Source organism: Salvelinus fontinalis, chromosome 37 (assembly GCF_029448725.1).
Source record: "Salvelinus fontinalis isolate EN_2023a chromosome 37, ASM2944872v1, whole genome shotgun sequence".
NCBI lineage: Eukaryota > Metazoa > Chordata > Actinopteri > Salmoniformes > Salmonidae > Salvelinus > Salvelinus fontinalis.
This window is the reverse complement of record NC_074701.1, coordinates 22,567,512-22,591,905: the sequence shown is the minus strand read 5'-3', so window position 1 is coordinate 22,591,905 and position 24,394 is coordinate 22,567,512. Positions and strand designations below refer to the sequence as shown.

The 24,394-nt window shown below is 44.4% G+C and overlaps 1 protein-coding gene across 4 annotated transcripts in view; it reads right to left on the bottom strand.

The window, feature by feature from the left end:
- LOC129836374 (transcription factor COE3-like) overlaps positions 1-24,394 on the bottom strand; it is a 72,450-nt gene that overhangs the window by 21,769 nt on the left and 26,287 nt on the right. For 2 of the 4 annotated variants that reach the window (XM_055902440.1, XM_055902442.1), the window contains exons 7-10: positions 8,321-8,402; positions 6,230-6,347; positions 1,363-1,496; positions 1,034-1,160 (exon numbers count right to left, since the gene is read on the bottom strand). In XM_055902440.1, coding sequence (XP_055758415.1) covers positions 1,034-1,160; positions 1,363-1,496; positions 6,230-6,347; positions 8,321-8,402 — 461 coding nt within the window. The remainder of the gene's footprint in view (positions 1-1,033; positions 1,161-1,362; positions 1,497-6,229; positions 6,348-8,320; positions 8,403-24,394) is intronic. The other 2 variants (XM_055902441.1, XM_055902443.1) reach the window with 1 other exon arrangement.

The following is a 24,394-nucleotide window of genomic DNA, read 5'->3' as shown; positions in this document are numbered from 1 at the left end:
AAACGCAGGAGTGCTAGGCCAGACTGCACGGTTGGAGGGGAAGGGAACGGGTGGCTTGGGGGGGGGGGGGCTTGATGAGAAACAGCTGCCCAGGATGGAAGGGGTCTGGAGGGCGGGGTTAAGGGGTCCACCCCCCCCCTTCACCCACACCCCTCCACTTTTTTGAGGGAGAGTGCTTTGACGTGCCTCGTCTCATTCTAGCCATCGGTGTTAGAACAGACGGAGGCTTCCAGGTCAGACAGCCCCTGACCCTCATGACCTCTGCCTCCTCACCAATGATGACAGATAAGACCACCACATCCCTCTGTTAGCCAAGATAATCCACCTATACTTATGGTGTGACACACTCACACAAGACTCTCACACACACACACACACACACGGGCACACACACACACACACACACACACACACACACACACACACACGGTCACAAATACCCTTAACTGCATCCTTCTATTTCTCTCTTGTTCAGTCACTACTTTCATTAAAATTACAATATATTGAAAAAATCTGCAAATTAGGAGATGCATATCTGACAAGTGAGGAGAGAAATATAATTGGCAGAGTGAATTATCCTGACAGATTGAATTTAACAGAGCTTGGCAGCGCCGACTTCTAATGGCAGTTCAGGGAGAGATCAAGTTGCACTCATAGAAGTCCTTCCACCAAACACCTTTAGCTAGCGGTGCAGTTCTCACACATTGAACATTCCAGACCCAGAAAGCAGGGGCCTGGTTAGTCCATCATTACTGCCTTGACACTGGGACCCTGTTCCAATACTGTGAAAATGTATCCTTACTTCCAGCCTAACCATAGATGCAAAATGACTGGATGGGTAAAAGTTATGTATGTCAGGGAACCCTTGTTTTTTTAATCCAAATGTATCAGATTAGTGACTACTTTAAGGAAGTGAGGAAGTAAGTGTGCACGATTTTGAACAGAGTTTGTGTTTAATCCAGAGAGGATGCATAGTCAGGGGACTAAACCCAGGGAGGAGAGACTGAAAGAAGCATTAAGCATTCTGACTCACCGGTGTAGACAAATCTTCCAGGAGCCCCCTTGCAGAACTGCTTGGACTTGTAGGACAGCGTGACCTCCACCACACCAGGGATGTGCCTGGGAGGGGTCTGGACGCGGATGGCGTGGGGGGTGATGAGCTGGATGACAGGGCACAGGAACCATTGAGTCTGACCATACCTACTAAGGTCTCGTACAAACATACAAAATAATGGCTATTGTTACTAGTTTTTATAGTAAAGGCTTCAGTTTCTAATAGGATATTTTTAGTAAAAACGGTAAGATACTTAAAACCTAGGCTGAAATTCAATCAACTCAATGGTGTGACAAAAAATACTGTACCTCACTCCAGACAAGCATGGTCCCGAAGACGACCTGCAGGCCGTCAAAGAAGTTGTCCCCAATGATGATGACAGTGGCCCCTCCTGTGGTCCATCCCTCACTGGGGCTGATGGCCTTGATGCAAGGGGTGGCTGCTTAACACAGAGGAAAGAAGAGCCTATTCAGTACCTACACTTCGACATAGCCTGATGTCTTTATCCCAATAGAAAGACATATCATGGAAATAAGCCTGGAGAGAGAAAGAATGATGGATTTGTCCTTTTAGGCGCGAGAATAAAAATCATTCATCAGCATGTTGGAGTGATGTAAGCAGACCCTTCAAATGGTCCGCTTCACAAAGGCTAAGCGCTGGGCTCGTGAGGGGAAATGATTTGGTGTAGCAAATTATGTGTCAGTGCAAATGTAGCTATCAAAATTGATTAGGCGTAGCCCTGCATGTACAGTAGAATTTGAAAGTTAAACACATCTCATATGAGTCCAGAATAAAGCTGTAGAATGTAAATGACAAGCCAAAGCTATGTTGTTGGTTTCATGTCATGCCATTGTCTTTGTTCCCTGCGTTCTGGCATGTTGTTTAGAATGCAGTTTCACAACATGAATAAATTCATGAATTATTCAGGCTCAGTTTTGCCTTTTGTGATCGATTCAATCCATTTCACATTGTTTATTACAATGCTTTTCATCTGCATTGACTTTTGCTACATAACTTTGCCATTCATCAGAGGGCTGTGAGTTATTATAATCTAATCAAACTCTTCCTGTCATTTGATGCATTACCTTAATATGGTGCTCACCCTGACACCACGTTTAGATCAGGCATAGCATGAAAGCGAACCATAAAACAGCGATATTACATGCAATCTTTTTACATCTATATTTTGTGAATACAATGTGAACTGCACACAGTCTTGTTCTTTTAACGGGTTCCACTATTTATATGAGCACATTGCTGAACTCCTATTATCACTCCAGTTCAGTAAGTAAATCCCCATCTGCCTTTGTTGTATGGATCACTACAGACAAGACATCTCCCTTTGTTTGCTTTGCTGTTGGGGCTGTGCAGGTTATGTTTGCTTTCTCCCCATGAAGCGCATATGCACACACGCACAAGCGCACAAGCGCGCACACACACACACACACACACACACACACACACACACACACACACACACACACACACACACACACACACACACACACACACAAACACTACGGGAAATCGGACTTTAACAGGCGCTGTTGACTTCATGCTAATCACCCCTTACAGAATTTCATCTCTGAGGTCTGGACGAGTGACATTTGCTTTGCTTAATTGCTAAGCAGAGCATCTGAAAGAAGACCATCTCTCTGTGGGATCGCCGTGTCCCCTCAAAGGAGCTGACCTTCATCAGTGCTGCCGATTACGGCAAATAATTCCCCCTTCAAAATGACTGTACACAAATTGACTTTGGACCCGGGAGAGAGGGAGAGAGCGAGAGAATGAGAGAGAGACAGAAAGAGACAGAGCGAGAGAGAGAGAGAGAGAGAGAGAGAGAGAGAGAGAGAGAGAGAGAGAGAGAGAGAGAGAGAGAGGGAGAGGGGGGATTGTTGATGGTGGTTGTTGGGGGGCAGCTGCAGCCAGAAACCTACACACATACACACACACACACACACACCACCTCGGAAATCCCAACGCCCCCCTCCCACACACAGAAAGGACCCATGGAGAGGGAGCGACCGGGGCCCTAAGCCGTCCACCCTTCTGCCTGAAAATTTGCATATGTCTCAATGCACAGACAGAGAGGGGAGCATGTGCTGAATGGGAACCGTGGCCAAGTGGATTACACAGGCAGCGCAGGCGATCTGATGATAGACACTCACAATTCCCCGCAGCAGATGATAGACATTGCAGGCAGGGAATGAGGATGGCTAAAACAAGGCCTGTCTGTGCATCACTAAACTTTGTACTTTTAAAGCTGCAATATGTAACTTTTTGGGTGACCTGACCACATTCACATAGAAATGTGTGTTATAGATCTGTCATTGTCATTGAAAGCAAGTCTAAGAAGCGGTAGATCTGTTCTATGTGCACTATTTCGATACTTCCCGTTCTTAAGTCAAATTTTTGCTTATTTTACTTTCGGTTTATTACACCAGCTTCAAACAGCTAAAAATAGAATATATTTGGTTATGGAAAATATATTTCACAAAGGTTTATGTGGTACAATAATTCTCTACACTATACTTTCTTGTTTTGTCACATAAACTGAAATTAGGCGAACTATTAGAACTTTCAGGAAATGGCGGAGCGATTTCTACATAATGCATCTTTAAGTAGCTTAAAACAATATGGGTTTATCTGTGAGCATTCTCTTAAATAATGTTACTGTTTTCAAATGGCTCTAAGTGCAGATTCAACATACATTTTGATTCCTTTACTTCCTAATGGTTAAAGTTAGCACTAGAGTACAGAAAACTGATCTTAGATCTGAGCTAAAAGCCAACTTCCGTCTGAAGCTCTAGTAGGCCTACTGAGCCACTCAAACAGGTCTGATGTGTCCGTCGATGTTGCGTCCTTTGTTCTGCCTGCTGAAATGTGTTGTAATTGTGCTGTGGGATGTCCAGATGGTCGGATGATAGTGCAGCTGATGGGATTATACCTTTTAACTCTCCCTGGGCCATCTGTTACCCCTCTCTCTCTATCTCTTCCCCCCTCTCTCTCTCCCTCTCCCTCTCCCTCTCTCTCTCTCTCTCTCTCTCTCTCTCTCTCTCTCTCTCTCACACTCACTCTCTCCCTCTCAATCTTTCAGATGGAGCAGACTGGATTCACTTGTCTTTATTGCATAAACCATAACAGCATTACAGCCACTTACAGCATGCAAATGACTGGGGCGTTGCAGGCTCTATGTTGAGTCTTCCATATTCTCCAAGTCTCGATGGTGGAGGTGGAACATGACTAAGGAACAGGTGGAGTGAGTGTGTATGAGGGGGTGTGTGTGAGTCTGCAAGTGTGTATGTATTAGTGAAGGATTTTCTTTATATTCATGTCTAAATGCATATGCTTGTTTGACTGTTCACACATGCACGGTTCAGTTGTGTCAGTAAAATAAATTCCCATTCAGCACCAATAGGGGGCAGCACCTGTTGAGCAGCCTGACACTGTCACCCCAGCGTTGAGACAATGAACTGAGAGTATGCCTTGCTTTCTCAGACACAGACAGACAGTCAAGCCATGTCTGAGGCTCTCACCCAGTGAACACCTATTGAAGAATGTGTTGCTAATTTAAAGGGTGCTGTCTGTCTGCCTGCCTGGTGTCAGAACTCATTGGAAGACATGGATGCGATTACGTTTTACGACCGAGTATCCTGTTCTCATGTGTCACGTGTATGAGTGTCGGGGGTGGTGGAGGCAAACAAGCAACATTTAGCTAAAGAGCTACGGTACATTGCTAATACACACAAAGTGTTTGTTTTCTACACTCATGTACATTAGGTTGGGATGAAAAATAGATTGAGATATATTGGAAAGTGAAATTTTGTGTATTATAGTTAAGTGCCATTTTCTCAAACTCCATAATTGAAAGTTATCTGGTGATTTGGGCACTCAAAAGATACTAAGATAGATTGTGTTATTGAAAGAAGATGGCTATGTGAGGCAAGCCTACTGCTCTTGCGCTTTGAAGAATGAGTAGGAGAAGAAAGGGGTGGGCAGGGGAAATCTGTGTGGCACCCTCATAACACACGCACACACGCACACACGCACACACGCACAAACACACGCACGCACGCGCACGCACACACGCACACATGCACACACACACACACACACACACACACACACTATCCCATGGGATGGGGGGAACATGGAGGAGAGGGCTCAACCTCTTTAATTGCTCTCCTCATTAGACGCAGGTTGCTAGGCGATCCACACCTACCGTGTCATAAACGTGAGACACAGACACCAACACAACAGAACGTCACTGAGCATAATGACTTCGATGCTTGAGGCAGGACTTTAATTATTTGATTTTGTCCTCTAGTAGAGGAGTCATTAATACAGACTAAAACAAATAGATTAGCTTATCCCCCACTAGGACTGGACTACATAAGATATATTAATTGTCTTGTCAGTTTTTTTTTAGAACTGTTGTTGTGTTAAACGTTACATTTGCTTTTGGTGATAGGACCATTAATGGTTATTAAAGTGGAGAGAAGGCCGTTTCAGGCAGTGGTGTGTGTGTATATAGACTGTTTGCCTAGCCATAATTGCCTCTTGAAATCTGAAGATAAGCAATTTGCACAATTGGTCTGCTCTGTTTTTTCCATAATCTTTGAGCTGTGTGTGCTCTCATCTGCGAGAGGAGGCCAGGAGGGGTCAGAAGGTTATGTTCAGTGCATTTTACTTTTTGGATTTCCCATGGTTTGGAGGTCCTGCTTGCCTCTCTTTTGGCCGAGCAGGCAATCAGTCTATCATATGGAATCAGTTGGAAGAAAAAAAGTCCCCCCCCTGCACTCTTCTTCATCCCCTCATTTCTCCACTCAGCTGAAACTGCAGTGCCCAGCAACAGGAAATCGACCTCACTGTGACTTATTTGCCAATTTTATCCTGTTTCGCATAGGTTAAAAACGTTTATGTGCAATTAAACACTTGGACAAGATTGGAAATAGTATATCGTTTTATAATCATTAAAATTACCAGAATTACTAGCCTTCTTAGAATGATTATTGTATACAATTTCCAATCCACTTCAAATAGTATGCATGAGGGAGGCAAATAGCGACTTACAGCACAGACTTAGAAGAGTGTATGAACAGAGGTACAAATGGAAGGAATGACAAAGAACAGGATGTAAAATGTGCCTACCATTCTCTAGATAAGGAGGCGTACCTTCTGAAGGGTCGAGTCTGCGAGCCCTTCGCCCATGCTTGGAGTTGTTGTGGACAAACATGTTGTCTGAGACAGCCAAGACGTGGCCATCCACATTGACGGTCGTCGAGACAACAACCTGCAACAAGAGTGAAGGTAGAGCGTGTCATTTAGCAATCTGTATGAAAGCGGCACAATCACGTACAAAACATCAGCGTAATCACACTTGGCTATTTTCAGATTTCCACATCAACATTTATCACTCTCTGTAATCACTTTTGTTGACCACTCTGACGATTGTTGTCTTGACTTCGATTCACAGAACACATTGAACGACTCATCTATCTAGTTCCGTATGGTGGACAAACTAGACAAACTCACAAACAACAAGAACGAACCTCTTCTTTGTTCAACAAACATTTCCCTTGGATCAAAGTCTAACTCCGGCTGAGATTCAATCCGATTGTGGGTTGAAGCCATTGCGGCTCTTAAAGCCTCAATATATCATAGCGCTTGTTCTTGTTGTTTTGCTTTCTCTTGACCACATCTCCAAACAGTGAACTAGGCCATGAATGGAGAAAGTGTTTCCGAGCAGGAAATAGAGAGCCCCTCTCAGGTTCTCTTTGCCGGTGAGTGACCTCGGTGTAGCTGTGGAATTTGGGGGGTGCTTTTTTGGTTCGTTTTGGGGGGAAAGAGGGGGAGTTGGGAAAGAGGTAGGGGGGCAGAGTAGGGAGGTGAAAGAGCTCCATTCTTGCTCACAGGTTCAGAGCTGGGCCAAGCTGCACATGATGGATGTGGCCCTCTCTGGCCTCAAGCTGGTTTTGGAGGGGGGGTGGGGTAATAAGAGTGAAAGGCAGAATACACAACCTTGGCTGGAGAAACACCTACAGTGGAGCATCTGGTAAATCTATCTGGGAAAAACGGCATTCTGGCCACCAGAACGGAGACCAGAAAAGATAGCCAAAATATTGTAAGCCTTGGCCTACAATACCCCTCTCCCATCCCAAAATATTCCAACAATAATTGCCAGTTGATTCCCTATAAATACAGTAAATCTAGATTTGTTTAAAGATACAAATGGGGTAGAAGTTTTATACAACACTAACTCATGCACCTCCTGTTACATATGCCTGAGGGAGATGGTTTTTAAAGTAGCTCAGTAGCTGTCATAGCTGGGGCAGTATGTCCCAGTCTCTTGTGAATCTAGGAGTAATGCAATGGTAGAGTGAACACCTGAGCTGTTTGTGAAGACATTGACTCTGTTAAGTCCAGTTACCCCCCTGAGGGAAAAGGAGAACAGGGAGGTCTAGTGGTGACATCAGAAACAGTCTGTCTGTTTCATGTCTGAGGGTTGCTGGAGAAAGCTAGGTTGGTGTGTCTGTCATGGCCCATGATTGGCAGTGACTGATGGCCCCTGGAGTTTGTGGCAAGGCAGATAGGATACCTCCACTTTATTCAGGCCTGACCTCCTTCCTGAGGTATATGGGTCTGTGGTTGGTGGATATGTCGATTTCTAACTTCAATGGCACTCCTCCACATTTAATAGAGCATGTATTTTAGCTTTAGTAGCCTCTTAGACAGGGGAGTATTCCAGACCTCCAGATAGACGTTTCATTGCTCATACTGGCCGCAGTGTAATGGAAAACACCTCTCAGATGGTTCTCGTTGGCTGCACAGTGAATAATCGTGGTATCGTGACAACTCTAGTGTGTGTGTGTGTGTGTGTGTGTGTGTGTGTGTGTGTGTGTGTGTGTGTGTGTGTGTGTGTGTGTGTGTGTGTGTGTGTGTGTGTGTGTGTGTGTGTGTGTGTGTGTGTGTGTGTGTGTGTGTGTGTGTGTGGGCTAACCCTGAGTTAACAGTGTTGTTACATGTGGTGGGATCATCCTCCCTTCTGTGCTGTGGTTCAGAAAGCTGTCAGAACCACAATTGATAGCACCTCTGAAATCCCATATCCTTATTTGTGTCAGATGGTGTTCCCCAATAAATATTCCTTACATGTGTTCAGCAGCACACTGACACCCTCTGCAAGGATGTGTGCGTGTAAACCTGTGTGCATGAAACCTGTGAGTGTGTGTGTGTGCGTGTGTGTAATTTTGTGTAAATTTCAGTTACCTGGAACCTGCGCATGTCTCTTGGATTCCCTGCATTCTTCAGACAGTTCTGATTGCACTTCAGGAAGAATTTCAGGAAAAATCTGAAAAAGAACACAAAATAAAAATGGAATTTAAGTACACAGTACTAGAATGGAATGGAATAGAATTAAATAGAATAGAACAGAAGAGAAGTATTGTCAGTCTTGCATGGGGGACAGTACAATCAGTCAGTCAGTCAGTCAGTCAGTCAGTACAGTCAGTCAGTGTAGTCAGTCAGTCAGTCAGTGTAGTCAGTCAGTCAGTCAGTCAGTCAGTCAGCCAGTACAGTCAGTCAGTCAGTCAGTCAGTCAGTCAGTCAGTCAGTGTAGTCAGTCACTACAGTCAGTCAGTGTAGTCAGTACAGTCAGACAGTCAGTCAGTGTAGTCAGTACAGTCAGACAGTCAGTCAGTGTAGTCAGTACAGTCAGACAGTCAGTGTAGTCAGTACAGTCAGTCAGTCAGTCCGTCAGTGTAGTCAGTGTAGTCAGTCAGACAGTCAGTCAGTCAGTACAGTCAGACAGTCAGTCAGTGTAGTCAGTACAGTCAGACAGTCAGTCAGTGTAGTCAGTACAGTCAATCAGTCAGTCAGTGTAGTCAGTGTAGTCAGTCAGTCAGTCAGTCAGTCAGTACAGTCAGTCAGTCAGTCAGTCAGTCAGTGTAGTCAGTCACTACAGTCAGTCAGTGTAGTCAGTACAGTCAGACAGTCAGTCAGTGTAGTCAGTACAGTCAGACAGTCAGTCAGTGTAGTCAGTACAGTCAGACAGTCAGTGTAGTCAGTCAGTCAGTCAGTCAGTCCGTCAGTGTAGTCAGTGTAGTCAGTCAGACAGTCAGTCAGTCAGTACAGTCAGACAGTCAGTCAGTCAGTCAGTCAGTCAGTCAGTGTAGTCAGTGTAGTCAGTCAGACAGTCAGTCAGTACAGTCAGTCAGTCAGTGTAGTCAGTGTAGTCAGTCAGACAGTCAGTCAGTCAGTACAGTACATTCAACACCATAGACAGAAAAGGAGGAAAGAGAAAGGAAGATTTAGAGGAAGTGAGCCAGAGAGATGTGACGAGAAATGACAAGCGGGGGTAGAAAGGTGTGATTTTGTGTTTTACAAAATAGTCAAACAAATAATAATACTTGAAGCGTAGAGCCATTCAAGAATTCATATGGAATGGAATTTCAAAAAGCCAATACAGGTCCATGCCATTCAACCTGTTAACTACAAATATATTACACCAGTATCAAACCAATAGATATTACTCATCTGTTTAAAATAATGTAGATATCTTCTGTTGCTTCTAATATCCCTTAGCAGCAACCCTTTGTCATACCATCCTCTCACCTGAGTTCACAGCCTGCTCCTACTCCCATCTGCTGCTAGAATACAGGAAGTCACTTGATATTCCACCCACCTATTTAATCCCAGAACACCCCCTGTGCAATTAAAGTTGTGCTGTTCAATAGGGAGGCAAATGAGGCCCACCTGTGACCAGGTCTTGTTTGATGAGCATCAGGGATAAAGGACCTAACAAGGTGAGAGCGTGCCACAAAACTTATAGTCCTGTCAGACAATTAGGCGGCCACTCCTGGGACCTTCGCTTCACGCCACACACACAAGCACACACACGCGCATGCACACATGCACACATGCACACATGGGTGGGTGAGGCAATTATGCCACAAATTACAACCTGGCTAATTGTCTCCGAACAAATGTCATGTGTGAGAGAGAGATCTAGGGTTGTTTAGTCTTTGAGTCTCTGTCTCTCTCTCTTTCTCTGTCTGTCTCTCTCTCGCTCTCTCTCTCTCGCTGCGCTTCAGCTGCCAAGTGTTTGCCTGTGAACGTCAAATGAACGTCAGGTCCCTGTGATTTTATTGAAAAAGCCTCCTATCGTGAGCTCTCCTTTAAAACATAACCTTTCCGTGTTCCAGTAGATAACATGACAAAAGAGACAGGTGGAGGACGCTTAACGGTCCCTGACTTGGTTTACTGTCTCCGACTACAAATGTCTTCCCTATTACCACTGCAAGTGATGACAACAACATGTCCTAAACCTGACAGTGGGATCAATGATTATATCAGCAGAATGTACTGCAACACACCTTAATTGACTTCCTTATCATGTACAGTATATACATAATCATACAGATTCCTGCTAGTGGGCTCCCGCCAAGTTTGATGTTAACAGTAATGCTAATATGTCACCACCATTCATTGGTTTTATGTACAATTTCATGGTTTCCATTGAAAAGCAAAATTGGCACTTTTGCCAGTTATTTTATTTCCATGTATTGAATGCTTCGTGTAGAGCTTGCTGCTTAAGAGGGTCCTTTCTCAACACTTAGCCTCCTCCTTCTCACTCCACAGTGGGATCTGGGCCAATGCAGTAAATCAGTGGCTTGAAACGACCCCCTAACCCTGGCCACATTAATACATGCACTGGTCATTTAGAAGCGTTCTCCAATAGACTCCAATAACCCTCAGCACCACTGTTAGCCCCAAAGAACATGAGAGGTGAGAAAATATTTTCACTCACCATCCAAGAGCTTTGGCCCCAACATCAATAAAAAAACGTTTTAAGCCACGCCAAAATCCTGATTGCCTGTTGGTGTGCGGCGAGACCATAAAAAACCTGACTTGTCGTTAGTGCATTTTGCCTGATTGTGTTCAGTGTGTTTTTGGTTGCATCTGTTGGCCAATCATCAAGATGACCATTATCTACTCTAATTCCCTGACCCTGTTTTTATTTCCCCAAAGAGTCGTAATGTAGAGCAGTAGACATCTGCGGAAAGCAGACCTGAAATACGACTTTTATTTGTCTGTCGCCTCTCATATAGATTGGGTTAGACTAGTGAGTGTGTGAGTGTGTGAGTGTGTGTGTGGGTAAGCACCTGTGTGTGTGTGTGTGTGTGTGTGTGTGTGTGTGTGTGTGTGTGTGTGTGTGTGTGTGTGTGTGTGTGTGTGTGTGTGTGTGTGTGTGTGTGCGTGTGCGTGTGCGTGTGCGTGTGCGTGTGCGTGTGTGTGTGTCCAAGATTGATGTGCTCTGAATGTTTAGCACTTTGTGCGAAAAAAGTAAATATATAAATATACATTTTCTTGCCAAAACGTAGCCGTTATTGAAGCCGCATGTTATTTTTAACATGGGACTTTCCTGTACTTTCTTCTGTTGTGTTGTAGTACAATTACAAACTGTAAAACTGCAGTAAAACAAAAAGTAAGCAATTAACAGAAAAGGGTACTTGGGAATAGATATCAGCCGTACTATCGTGAACTACCTCTTTTATGTTTACTGTTATGAAGACGATTAACCACAATCTCCCAGCTAACAGATAAGCTTCATTTTAACAGTAGTCCATGTTAGTGGCAACAGTAAAGCATCATTACATTAGAGTTGGTTAACATTCTACATGAGCACACTGTAAATTGGTCCTTGGTGAAAAGGCAAGCAATTAAGACCAGCCTCTCTCTTTTACTTCTTAAATATCTACAGAACTTTGTGCTGGTGTTTTGGCACGCTCAGAGACCAAAACGAGGTTGTTTAATTGTTTTTTAATGGGAAATCAAGGCGACGACGCCATTAGATGTTGGCAACGGAGGGCAAAGGGGGGATCGAGAGAAAGAATGAACTGCAATTAGGTTTGATTAAAGCTATCCTTCTCAATAATCAGAGCTAGAGACAGGACAGGAGGACCCTGGTGGCCGTGGAGATGGAGGAAGGTGTAGAGTGATATTAAGGCCAATGAAGGGGATATTAACGTGGCTAATTAAAGCAACTCCTCCAAAGCCGGGAGACGAGCGAGGCTCTCAGCGGACCGCCATGGAGGAAATCATCGGCCCAGCCAGCTATCAGTTGGAGGAGGGAGAGAGAGAGAAAAGGGCTGTAGTTCATCAGAGAAAGGGTGAGAGAGAAAAGAGAGAGAGTGGTGGTGGGAGAGGGAGAGAAAAGAGTAGGAGAGAGGAAGGGAGGAGGAAACTATGAAGTGGGAAGAAAGCCTAAAGAGATAGACTGGAGAGAAATGCTCATTTTGACACAACCCTCTCCCTGTCTGAATTCTGCCAGTATAACCACGACCTGACATCAGCTTTAATCTTCCGACACCCCGAGTTACAGGCCCACAAATCAACGTTAAAACAATCTCCTTCTAACAGAGACTAGGGCAATTAATAGGATTCTTCTGTAGCCTGTACCTCCATGCTCGCCATACTGCCGAGGCTAGCTACTAATCATGCCATAATGGCTTCTCTCCCTCTGGTCAAAGAGAAAATAGATTGTCTCTTTAGTAATGCAGCGGGCTCGGCGGTTTCCACTCCGTGTGCTTCACATGCCTGGTAATTGAAGAGAAAAAGGCTGACTTTGGTACTTTGACTGATTTATCTCTACTGTGATCATTTTAGGATGACACTCAAAGGGAGACCTAATTCGGCCTAATTCTAGCTCGCCCCTCTCCCACCATCAAATAGAGGAGAAATGGAGAAAACAAGCAGACGAAGTGAGGAGACGCTTCCTGATTTAAGGAGCTAAGCTAATTGGGAGGGGGGAGATGTCTCCCACTCTTTGACATCTCTGCCTTTGATTCAGGGAAAAATGGGAAGTATTGACTCCATTGTATTATTACAGCACTATTACAATATTAACAGGGTATCATACAGCGTTTATTTCACAGTGTTTTATACACCACCAACTTCAGAAGTTCACCACAGACAGATAGACTGAAACATCCATGAGTGTCAGGCATTGACAGTCCGTAGATCCTGATTGGCGCCCCAGCAATAATGACTACCAAGGAGTGTCCACAGCCGGCGGCCATGACAGTGAAGTCATCGTTGCAGGGCAGTGCGTATTGACCACCATCCAGCCACAGCCAATCCGACCCCAGTATGAGCCTAGCGATGGGCCTCAGTGAGGATGGAGGAGACCTGGAACCAGGGTCTCACACAATCTGCTGACAGCAGCTCCTCACTGAGATGGTAGTACACAGGTCAATAACGTATTGGCTTTCCAAAACGCCAGGGTCTTAATGTCAAGCCTTCTGCATACCTTCCAGCTCCAGTATGTAAGGCACTCTACTATGAAGTGTACTCACTCAAGTCCCTGTTCTGCCAGGCTCCATTACACTGGCTTGTTATTATACAAATATTCCTGTATAAAAAAGGAGAAAGCTTTTTAGTCTACCTGTGGGTTGTTCTGTACTGACACATCTTAATTTACCATGCTGAGGAGAGAGACTCAAATTCCAGAGTGATTTTGAGTAATCTGTACATTGCTGTCGTACGCTGGTTGCTTGCTGTCTTCTCTCATCCGCTACAGCTGTTTTTCCTCCCCTTCCCCACATTAACAATATTTGCCCTACCCCTGTACAACAATAAGTGCCCAGGGACCAGCCCCACATATCATATCACTTCTTTATCATGGAACAAGTTCCTTACGATCTAGTGTTATTGGTTGGCGAAAATTAACCCTTTCCACTCTCAGGGCTGTTCCTCTGAGACTGCTATTGCTGAAACATTTCACTATCATTGTTTTCCTGTTCAACATATACAATTCCCCATAACTGGGGAGGTGGGCTGTTGAGACATACAAACAATAAAACCACCCCATTCCTCCCTTTATCATCTATACCCTTTCCTCCACCATCCCCCTGTTCTCTAATGGCCAGAGTGGCGTTGACAACATTTTACTTGAGGATCCCCAGATCTGTCAATCCCTCTTCATTTAGTTCATGGCTGCAGGACTCATTACAGAAGAGAACTCTTTCTCTCCCTCTCCTTTCCTACCTCTCCATCTATCCCTCTCTGAACTCTGTCAGTTTCTTGTTCAAGCAAGAGCAATGCTCGTCTCACAAATGGTTCACATCAAACACACCCCTAACCATCTTCAGCTGATTCCTTTCAGGTTCCAGTCCGGGTCTACTGTAGCAAGTTAGATAGAGATTCAGTGGCCCTGCTAACTATCCATCACTGGGTAACAATGGACTAGGGCTATTCTTTAGGTCTAACTCAGCACATACAACATGATTAGCCCAAAGCTCTCTGCCGTCACCACACAACAAGCTATTGAAGCTGTATAGTGGGTCTGCTACTCTTTGTTTTACAGTGAATCTGGGAAATCTGTATAAACGGATTAAAAAAAAGTTCAAATAATAATAATTTCTGGCTTTACTTTCAAAATAAATCAACAGCTAGTTTCAGTGATAAAACCAGTACTATTTCTACACTATAAAGGTCATTTCGATACATTCCAGTTCTATTGATCTATATGTATAACTATTATGAATAGATTATTGTTACTTACACCTTATCCACAATACAGGTTAGGAGGGTGCTGACATTATAAAATAATCACGCACATCAACAATAGAGTTTATATTTATCCTAAATGTGTAAACTGCTAGCCAGCTGGTCTAGCAGCGTGAAAAGAGGTATTTCTAGGGGGAATATTGTGCTTTGATTACTGCTTAGCATTCAGGGCTTGGGGCCTGAGGAAATACCAGTCAACACCTCCCTGCACTGGTGAGATGGAAGATAAGCAGATGCTGGAGTGAATAGCAGTATTTAGGGTGTTGGACGTACTGTTGGGGTGCCTGGAAGGGCCTGGAAGGCTCCCCCTGCCCTCACCTCCACAGGCACCTTGGAGTGATCAGGCTGCAGAATGACGCAGTAGAACCCAGAAGCTGTACAGAGGAGCCAAGCGTGGGCAGCTTTGACCGTTCACTGACAACAGAGCTGCATAGTGATTGTGTATGTGTGTATGTGTGTATGTGTGTGTGTGTGTGTGTGTGTGTGTGTGTGTGTGTGTGTGTGTGTGTGTGTGTGTGTGTGTGTGTGTGTGTGTGTGTGTGTGTGTGTGTGTGTGTGTGTGTGTGTGTGTGTGTGTGTGTGTGCCTTTGAGTCTTCGTGCACGCATTGCCTTTGTTCTGTGCGTATGCATATTTGTGTGTGTATACTTCTACATGGTATTATTACTAATGTATAATACATGTATCTAAAGTGACTGTCACGACTGGTCAGTCATCATAAAGCATGAGGCAGACACTCTGCTGCTGCTGCCACATTAAGTCTGTCTCAAAACACAGCCACAGTGGACTGTCATGTAGGCAAGGCACAGAGAGAGAGAGAGAGAGAGAGAGAGAGAGAGAGAGAGAGAGAGAGAGAGAGAGAGAGAGAGAGAGAGAGAGAGAGAGAGAGAGAGAGAGAGAGAGAGAGAGAGAGAGAGAGAGAGAGAGAGAGAGAGAGAGAGAGAGAGAGAGAGAGAGAGAGAGAGAGAGAGAGAGAGAGAGAGAGAGGGGAAGAGAGGGGAAGAGAGGGGAAGAGAGAGAGAGATAGAGAGAGAGATGGAGGAAGACAGGGAGCAGGTTGGTGTGCTTAAAGCTAACAGGTAACCTTTCTGTGCGCCGAGGAAAAAAGCAGGGGGGAAAGAAAATGTCAAATTAAGACGGGCCAGGCTGAGAGACGTAGCTGCCATATTTGTGTGCAAGCCTAGTGCTGTTGGCAGCAGAGATGACTGCTTTCTGATTCATCTGGGGCCGTATGGCAAAGCTTTGTCAGTCTGTGCGAGGTATAAATAATTCAGGGTGAGAGATGGCAATTACAGGGCCCTGCACAACCAAAATGAATATTTTATAAGGACTAAAACCGCCCTGGAATGAATCACACACATGGAGTCACACACACACACACAGTTAGTACATAAGAACACTTCACACAGCTGTTGTACTGTTGACAATATGACTATAAACCCAGAAAATAATAAAGGGAAAATATTTGCTCCTACTTACATGTGTGATCTATAATATTCTTTGGTTAAATCTGGAATCCTTAATAGTGAAACAGCCACGTCCGTTTGCGATATTACAACAACAAAGCAGTCACTGAAAACAACCAACACAGTTTTTCCCCTCGGACATCATGGCACGCGCAATAGAAGAGCACAATATGTACTGCAATTTTTTTACCATGCAGCTCATCGTCTCAACAACAAAAGCAATATCAACGCCACTGGGGCGGCCAGTGGCGCTGTTTCCCCCTACTGCGGATTCCATATTTAAGGGTGTTTCAGGTCATGCTTGAAATATGTTCGTTTTCTACCATTCCGCACAATAGAAGCTTCTTTAGAACAACACTAGAAGTACTCTAGGCATTTGTGATTGTTCCTCTTTTCACATCTCCCAGTGTACATTTCATAGTATAAAATCTGGATATTGAGGAGTCAACTATGGGAAATATTGACTCTTGAATAAGAAATAAAATAATTAGCCTCTATACTAATTCACCTCGTCAATGGCTCCTGAGACACAAAGTATTTACTTTGAACCAAAGTCTTTACTTTTGAACATGTGTTATGGTCTTTGTGTCCAAAAGAAAGAAGCTAATGCTAATGGAACAAGATTAAACCCCACAAGCCGCCCGAAGCATTTACCTCTAAAGGGTTTTGCCTGTCGGGTTTCCTGCAAAACCATGTCTTTATAATTCTGAGACAAATAATAACCTTGTTCAGGGGTCCTGAGGAGTGCAGTGAGCTGCTTGAATGGCCATTGTATGGAGCAAGCTAATGATACCTTAACCTTTGTGAGAGAGAGGCCAGCGAGCTCTGTGACATCAGCGCCACACAAGTGCTTCTCTGTCAGGATGTTTAGGAGAGGATTTTGTCCGTGGTGGGAAAATAGTATAGAGGATAAACAAACCTTTTTATTTATTTTCTTTTTTACATCCATTTTTCCTCTGTGCATGGTGAGAGGGCTAATCATAAAATGTGGATTCCTTTCATAGATGTTTCTACATTATTAATTTTGCTCCCATTTGGAGTATGATTTCTTGGGGGAGTTTATGTCGTTGTAAGATTCTGATTCCTTCAGTCCAAAGGGGGATGAGAAGTTTCTGAGGGAGGAGAGATGCCTCCCAGAGCAGTAGGCTAGCTGAGCCCAGCATGAACAAGTTTCTGAGGGAGGAGAGATGCCTCCCAGAGCAGTAGGCTAGCTGAGTCCAGCATGAACAAGTTTCTGAGGGAGGAGAGATGCCTCCCAGAGCAGTAGGCTAGCTGAGCCCAGCATGAACAAGTTTCTGAGGGAGGAGAGATGCCTCCCAGAGCAGTAGGCTAGCTGAGCCCAGCATGAACAAGTTTCTGAGGGAGGAGAGATGCCTCCCAGAGCAGTAGGCTAGCTGAGTCCAGCATGAAGAAGTTTCTGAGGGAGGAGAGATGCCTCCCAGAGCAGTAGGCTAGCTGAGCCCAGCATGAACAAGTTTCTGAGGGAGGAGAGATGCCTCCCAGAGCAGTAGGCTAGCTGAGTCCAGCATGAACAAGACGCATCGTGTGTGTTGGGAAAGTGACAGCGAGGCAAATGCTAAGAGAAAGCTGCTTCCTACTGAACCGCACACTGTTAGCGATCACTAGCTGTTGTGAAGGCAGCTGACAAACTCCTAGCGTTCCATGTCTAACCCGTTTGTGGGAGTTTCAAAAGAGTGTGATTTGCAAATAACATGAAGCCGGGCATAGAGTGGGCATGTAAGTGTGCAGAAGCCCCCCTCCCACCTTCTCCACAGAGGGAAACCCTGACTTGTCAGCTCAGTTCTTTGTCAGGAACACTGACAGATAAACAGATCATGTTTTGCCTCTCACTCTTCCTGGCTTGTGTACTAGTCTGCTTCCCTATACAGGTTGACTTGCTTAAGGGGAGGAATGTGTTGAAAGACACCCTGCTGCTTCTAGGGGCAATGACTGAAAACATCTCAGGGCGCTTCAGACAGCCGAGACAACCAACAATGGGGGTTGATGTGGAACTAAAGCACTGTTCTGGCCTCCGTCTAGAAGCACCAATACAGGGCTTATTTCTCATGCAAATTACTACTAATGAGCTTCCTGAAACCTGACTAATTATATTGAAGTGATTTCTTTAATTAGTTTGCAATAATGTTTCATATAAACATCATAGTTAACAGATTAAGCCATATAGAAATATCAATTTGTCACACTTTAGAAGAGATGTTGAGAGGGTTCGGGTTAATCTTGCTTACACTGAGTGCCAGGGCAAGTATTGACTAAACAACTAAATATGTATTTAGAAGCTGTTTAGTAGCATTTAGAGAGAGAGTCATGCATGACTAGATGTGATGTCAAGTCCAAATGCCTATTTGAGAAATAACAGACGCCTTTAGAAACGATAAGAAATTACACTTATCTGCCACATGGCACTTCTAGCTATGCCAAGACATTCCAAAAGCCCCTAAAGAGCTGAAATGTCCAAAAAATATCTAATGTACCAGCAGTCACTGGAAAAGTCACAGCAGCTATGCACCAGTCTGTTGAGATCCTCAATCTGCCCTGAGATGGATTAAACATTCAATTTGTTACTTGCTAGACCACCACAAGGTTCACCACTTACCATGCAAATGGAAAATGGCAGTAATCTATTAGGATGCTTGATCTGACTCTGTGTTATGTTGTATTTGTATTATATTTACTTCAGGGAAATTACAATTCAAGTCATATTTATCTTCATGAGGAAATGTGCGTCTAAATGGAAATCACCTTTAGAATGCGGGTGGATGTACTGTAGTGCCATACTAATGTGCTCCCTGAACCGTGAGATTTAGTCACCCTGTATGGATGCACAATGGGCTGCCTCTACACATCAAACATGCTTTCCCACTGTTAAGCCCATACTCTGAGCCCCCGATGCTGTTTGATCATTATTACGCCTACATTACAGTACAAGTCTCTGCCTGCGGAGCTGACACACACACACCTCCTTATATAGCAGACAGCGTCCCAGTAAGCTGTTTGCACTTCAGTGGCCACTCTAGGAAGTCAAAACAAGGAGAAAACTGGGAGGTTTTGCGTAAATATGGCTGTTTACACCAGGAACCCATTCTTTTTTCAAACATAATGTTTCTCCCGCTTTGAGCATTTCAACTAAAGCTGTAAATAATGGACAAAGGAAGAAACTTTGAGATAGAGGTATATTATTTAAATCAAGGTTACATGGTAGGTTGCATTACTTATAATCCCCATGCTTTAATTCTACAAACCATTTTAAATGTGCCAATAAGCCCAGATGAAACCAGGTAAGATTATTTATTTATACCGCACACTTCAATTATGCTATTAGATTAATTTATAGTGATACAGCAGTTGACTAATCCCAAGATTCAATTAATCTCTCTCAGTGCCATTTACATCCAGATGTTTAGAGTTTGGGGTAATCAATAAAGAGGGAATAAAGATTGACGTTCACTATAGTCCTCTTGACAAGCCCCAGCCTAATGTTTGTCAAGCAAATTAAACACACTGAGACTTTTCACCTGCTCAACAACACCGTCACATATGGCTCTGAAGTCTAAAATAAGAAAGTCTGCATACATTACCATCCATAATGCACGACTCCCTCCATTTAATATGCAAATTTTGTAAAATATTACTGAATACCTTCTGTTCGGAATGAATAAATTTGAATTGCAATTAGAATAATCTTGTATAATTAATGAAAACTGTCAATTTTGGTTCCGAAGTAATTTGATTAGCATGTTGACAGGACACTTATCAAATTCAGTAAACTGTTAGATTAGGAAGATGAAAAAGGAAAAAAGAGTCTAAGAATATTTTTTCAACATCTCTGACATTTTCCCTTGGCATTGTAAACAAAGACACTTGCTGGCAAACGTCCTGAATAGAGGGGTGAGAGAGAGAGAGAAGAGAAAAGGAGAGAGGACAGAGATAGAGAGGGGTGAGAGAGAGAGAAGAGAAAAGGAGAGAGAGGACAGAGATAGAGAGGACAGAGAGAGAGAGAAGAGAAAAGGAGAAAGAGAGGACAGATAGAGAGGGGTGAGAGAGAGAGAGAGAAGAGAAAGGGAGAGAGAGAGGACAGAGATAGAGAGGGGTGAGAGAGAGGGAAGAGATAGAGAGGGGCGAGAGAGGGAGAGAGAGAGGACAGAGATAGAGAGCCTCTTGAGATTCTCTGTGAATTCCAGTCGACAGATGAAAAGAAGTGTGTCGTCCAAGCTCTTGAGTGAGCCACTCAACTCTGCTCTGTGCACTTCAACTAAGCCAGAGTTTAAGGACCTTATTTCTCTTAGCGTTTGTAGCTTTAAGATCACATGGCCAGAATGATCTAACAACCATCTAGCTGTAGCTCTTTCAACTGATCAGGTTCAAGAAACCACTGTTGTTTGTGTCAGTGTTGAAAATATATTTAGAATGAATATATTTCATTGTTGCATTGTATAAAAAAGTACCATCTGTACAATCTACAGATGAACAGAGCCTGTGACCTCCTTTTCCCCTCTCTTTCTCTGCTCATTAGCTATCCTGAACCTTCCCTTCTCCACTTCTCAGTTTTGAAACCCCCAAACGAGACCTAAATTGCTTGTGATACAGGTTAGCTTGGGGGGGGGGCAAACATCTGTCGCACTAGGTACCCACACTCATCCCCGGGTATCTCCTGCGAGGAACTTTGGGATGTTTAATTCATAAACGCTATCATCCATGTAAACCTCCTGATTTCATAATGACTAACTCTTGGTACTTTAATTAATTTAATAATGCCTTTCAGAAGCCATAAATGAAAGGGGCTCTGGAGTGGTGCATTAATTAGCTAACACCGATGCTACCACTGTCAGGCTGCTGGTGGCTGTCAGACACAGGGCATGGAGGAGGATGGACACAGCTGAGAGGGGTCAAAGGTCATGCCAATCATGCTCGTCACCACACGTAACGAGTCCTAATTTGTCTCTGGTATACACATGTTCTAGGGTCATCCTTCGGTCATGTAGAGATTCTATGTGATTCTCTACTTGCTAGATTATACTAGGCAGGTGGTTGATCGGTAGGCAATTTGCTTCACTATTGTTTTCATGTTGAAACTATTATCTGATTTTGGCAGTTTCCTGTCAAATGTGCTTTACCCACCCAACCCAAATCCCTCCACCAGTTAGATTATATTCCCAAATCACTGCAGCTCTTCCAGAAGATGTTTTCCTTTCCATATTGAGTAAACATGAACTAGGGGAGGCTTGTGTCTGTCCATTTATTACCATCAAATCAGCTGACTGAAGTTTCTCAGTGTCTGTGGAGGCAATTATCTGTTTTGAGAGAATGTGTAATATGGGACTTTGTAATGGTATCATTTGGAGTCAAGGCACAGATGCGCCGTGCGGAGCCATACTGTAATTAGAGAGAAACGCTGTACAGGTTTTCTACTAATTAGCAAATTATGCTGAAAATAGCATCAAGCTAATTAACAGTTATTATGGCATTTTTGGAAGTATGACTTTAATTAGCAAAGTCCTGACGCAGGCAATTTCCAACTCGTCTCCAAGAAGATGGGGGATAAAAGAATAAAAAATACCGAGCATGATCAAGAAGATACCCAGATTATTATGATGCTGTCAAAACTGAAAGAGAAAAAGAAACTGAGGGAGACAGGGAGTGAGGGGTGCAGGGGGCAAGGGGGGGATGGAGCAAAGCTTTTGTGTGCTGTGCGTCTGAATCTTCATCCAAATGAGGGGACATGTGTGCTGTGCCACGTTGCCAAGAGGAGCCCTGAGCGGGGTGCCCAGTGTCAGGTGGCAGCAGTTCGCCCCACTGCGACCAGGCAGAGACGAGGCTGAGCTCAGCTGGTGCCCACAACCACTCACTTATTCTACTCCGCTGCACATTAAAGTAGTCTGTGAGTGGAGCCAAGCAGCGGCAGCCAACCTGACAACACTGTGCCTCCTTGAACAAGTCCACCCCCTGCCAGCCTGCCTGCCTCTCTGCCTGCCTGTGCTCACTGAGAATATGCCCTATAGGGGATAGCAGACCAAGCTGAAGAGTTCAGCTCCTTAGTGATTGACAGAATTATATGGGGGGGGGGACTAGGTTATGCTATGGGGGTTGGGGGTTGTGGAAAGGAGAGTAGTGAACTTCAATACCACCACACATCATCGTGGAAATACCATGTAGGTGTTTGTGTGTATTTGAAAATAGGTGTGTGTTCAAGGAACCAACATGGGATCTTTTGGGGTGCATCACCTGAGGATGAGGAGAGGAGAGGAGAGGAGAAGAGAGGAGAAGAGAAGAGAAGAGAAGAGAAGAGAAGAGAAGAGAAGAGAAGAGAAGAGAGGAGAGGAGAGGAGAGGAGAGGAGAGGAGAGGAGAGGAGAGGAGAGGAGAGGAGAGGAGAGGAGAGGAGAGGAGAGGAGAGGAGGGGAGGGGAGGGGAGGGGAGGGGAGGGGAGAGGAGAGGAGAGGAGAGGAGAGGAGAGGAGAGGAGAGGAGAGGAGAGGAGAGGAGAGGAGAGGAGAGGAGAGGAGGAGTAGTAGACTTGGGGGTGTTTGAAGGCCTGATGTGGTGTGGGAGAGAGAACAGAAGTGTGCCTCGCCCCAGGCAGCCTACAGCTCAGGCCCATTAGCTGGGCTGACCTTGCCTGCGCCTTTGTCTTTGTGCTCTCCTCCCGCTGCTTCCCCCTTCTCAAGCATTCTCTTTTTGTTGTCTCCGAGCCAGACTGGGAAGGAGGCCATGGCTTTCGGCTCTCTCCACTTCTCCACCACCAACCCCACTCCCCCCTCTAGCCTGCAGCTCGCACCCCAGAGGGGTCGTCCAGTGACAGTGACACCCCCAGCCAGTTTCCACCTCTGGCCCTTACTGGAACTTGGCCGGACAGTACAGCGGCCATTAGGCCTCCAGAGAAAGGCCCCAGAGAGGGGGCCCACATCACGGCGCTGCCGGCCCACATACGTGCAGCGTCCCTGGGCAGCCTGCCTCTTTATTGCCAGCCTCTCATTTGGGAGGATGGAGCCTGGCTGCCAAGTTTTGACTCTACCACATATGGCCTCCTCCATCAATCGGACTAATCAAGCATCAAGGGGAGGCAGGGCCAGCTTAATTGCCAGCCAGATATAGCTGCTCTCACTTGACACGCCACCTGAAATAGATACAGGTCTGAAATAGATACACATCTGAAATAGATACAGGTCTGAAATACAGGTCTGAAAGAGATACAGATCTGAAATAGATACAGGTCTGAAATAGATACACGTCTGAAATAGATACAGGTCTGAAATACAGGTCTGAAAGAGATACAGATCTGAAATAGATACACGTCTTAAATAGATACAGGTCTGAAATAGATACAGGTCTGAAATACAGGTCTGAAAGAGATACAGATCTGAAATAGATACACGTCTGAAATAGATGCAGGTCTGAAATACAGGTCTGAAAGAGATACAGGTCTGAAATAGATACAGGTCTGAAATAGATACAGGTCTGAAATACAGGTCTGAAAGAGATACAGGTCTGAAATAGATACAGGTCTGAAAGAGATACAGGTCTGAAATACAGGTCTGAAAGAGATACAGGTCTGAAATAGATACAGGTCTGAAATAGATACAGATCTGAAAGAGATACAGGTCTGAAATACAGGTCTGAAAGAGATACAGGTCTGAAATAGATACAGGTCTGAAATAGATACAAGTCTGAAATACAGGTCTGAAAGAGATACAGGTCTGAAAGAGATACAGGTCTGAAATAGATACAGGTCTGAAATACAGGTCTGAAAGAGATACAGGTCTGAAATAGATACAAGTCTGAAAGAGATACAGGTCTGAAATAGATACAGGTCTGAAAGAGATACAGGTCAGAAATACAGGTCTGAAAGAGATACAGGTCTGAAAAAGATACAGGTCTGAAATAGATACAGGTCTGAAAGAGATACAGGTCTGAAATACAGGTCTGAAATAGATACAGGTCTGAAAGAGATACAGGTCTGAAATAGATACAGGTCTGAAAGAGATACAGGTCTGAAAGAGATACAGGTATGAAAGAGATAAAGGTCTGAGGAGCGCTGACAGAAGATACATGACTATGGCCACTCCTCTGACAATGATATCAAAATACACTGTTATACAACCACTGCTACTGGGTAACTCTTATCCTTACTATTGCTGCCATTGCTATACTACTAAACAACTACAGAGAATCATAATTACTGGCAATCACTGTTAATGTTGTCATCCACTCATTTGCATGATATTACTTCACGCTGCTACATACAGTCAGAAGTTATGTATAGGCGGGGACAAGCCCAAATTCTCTGTGCATACTA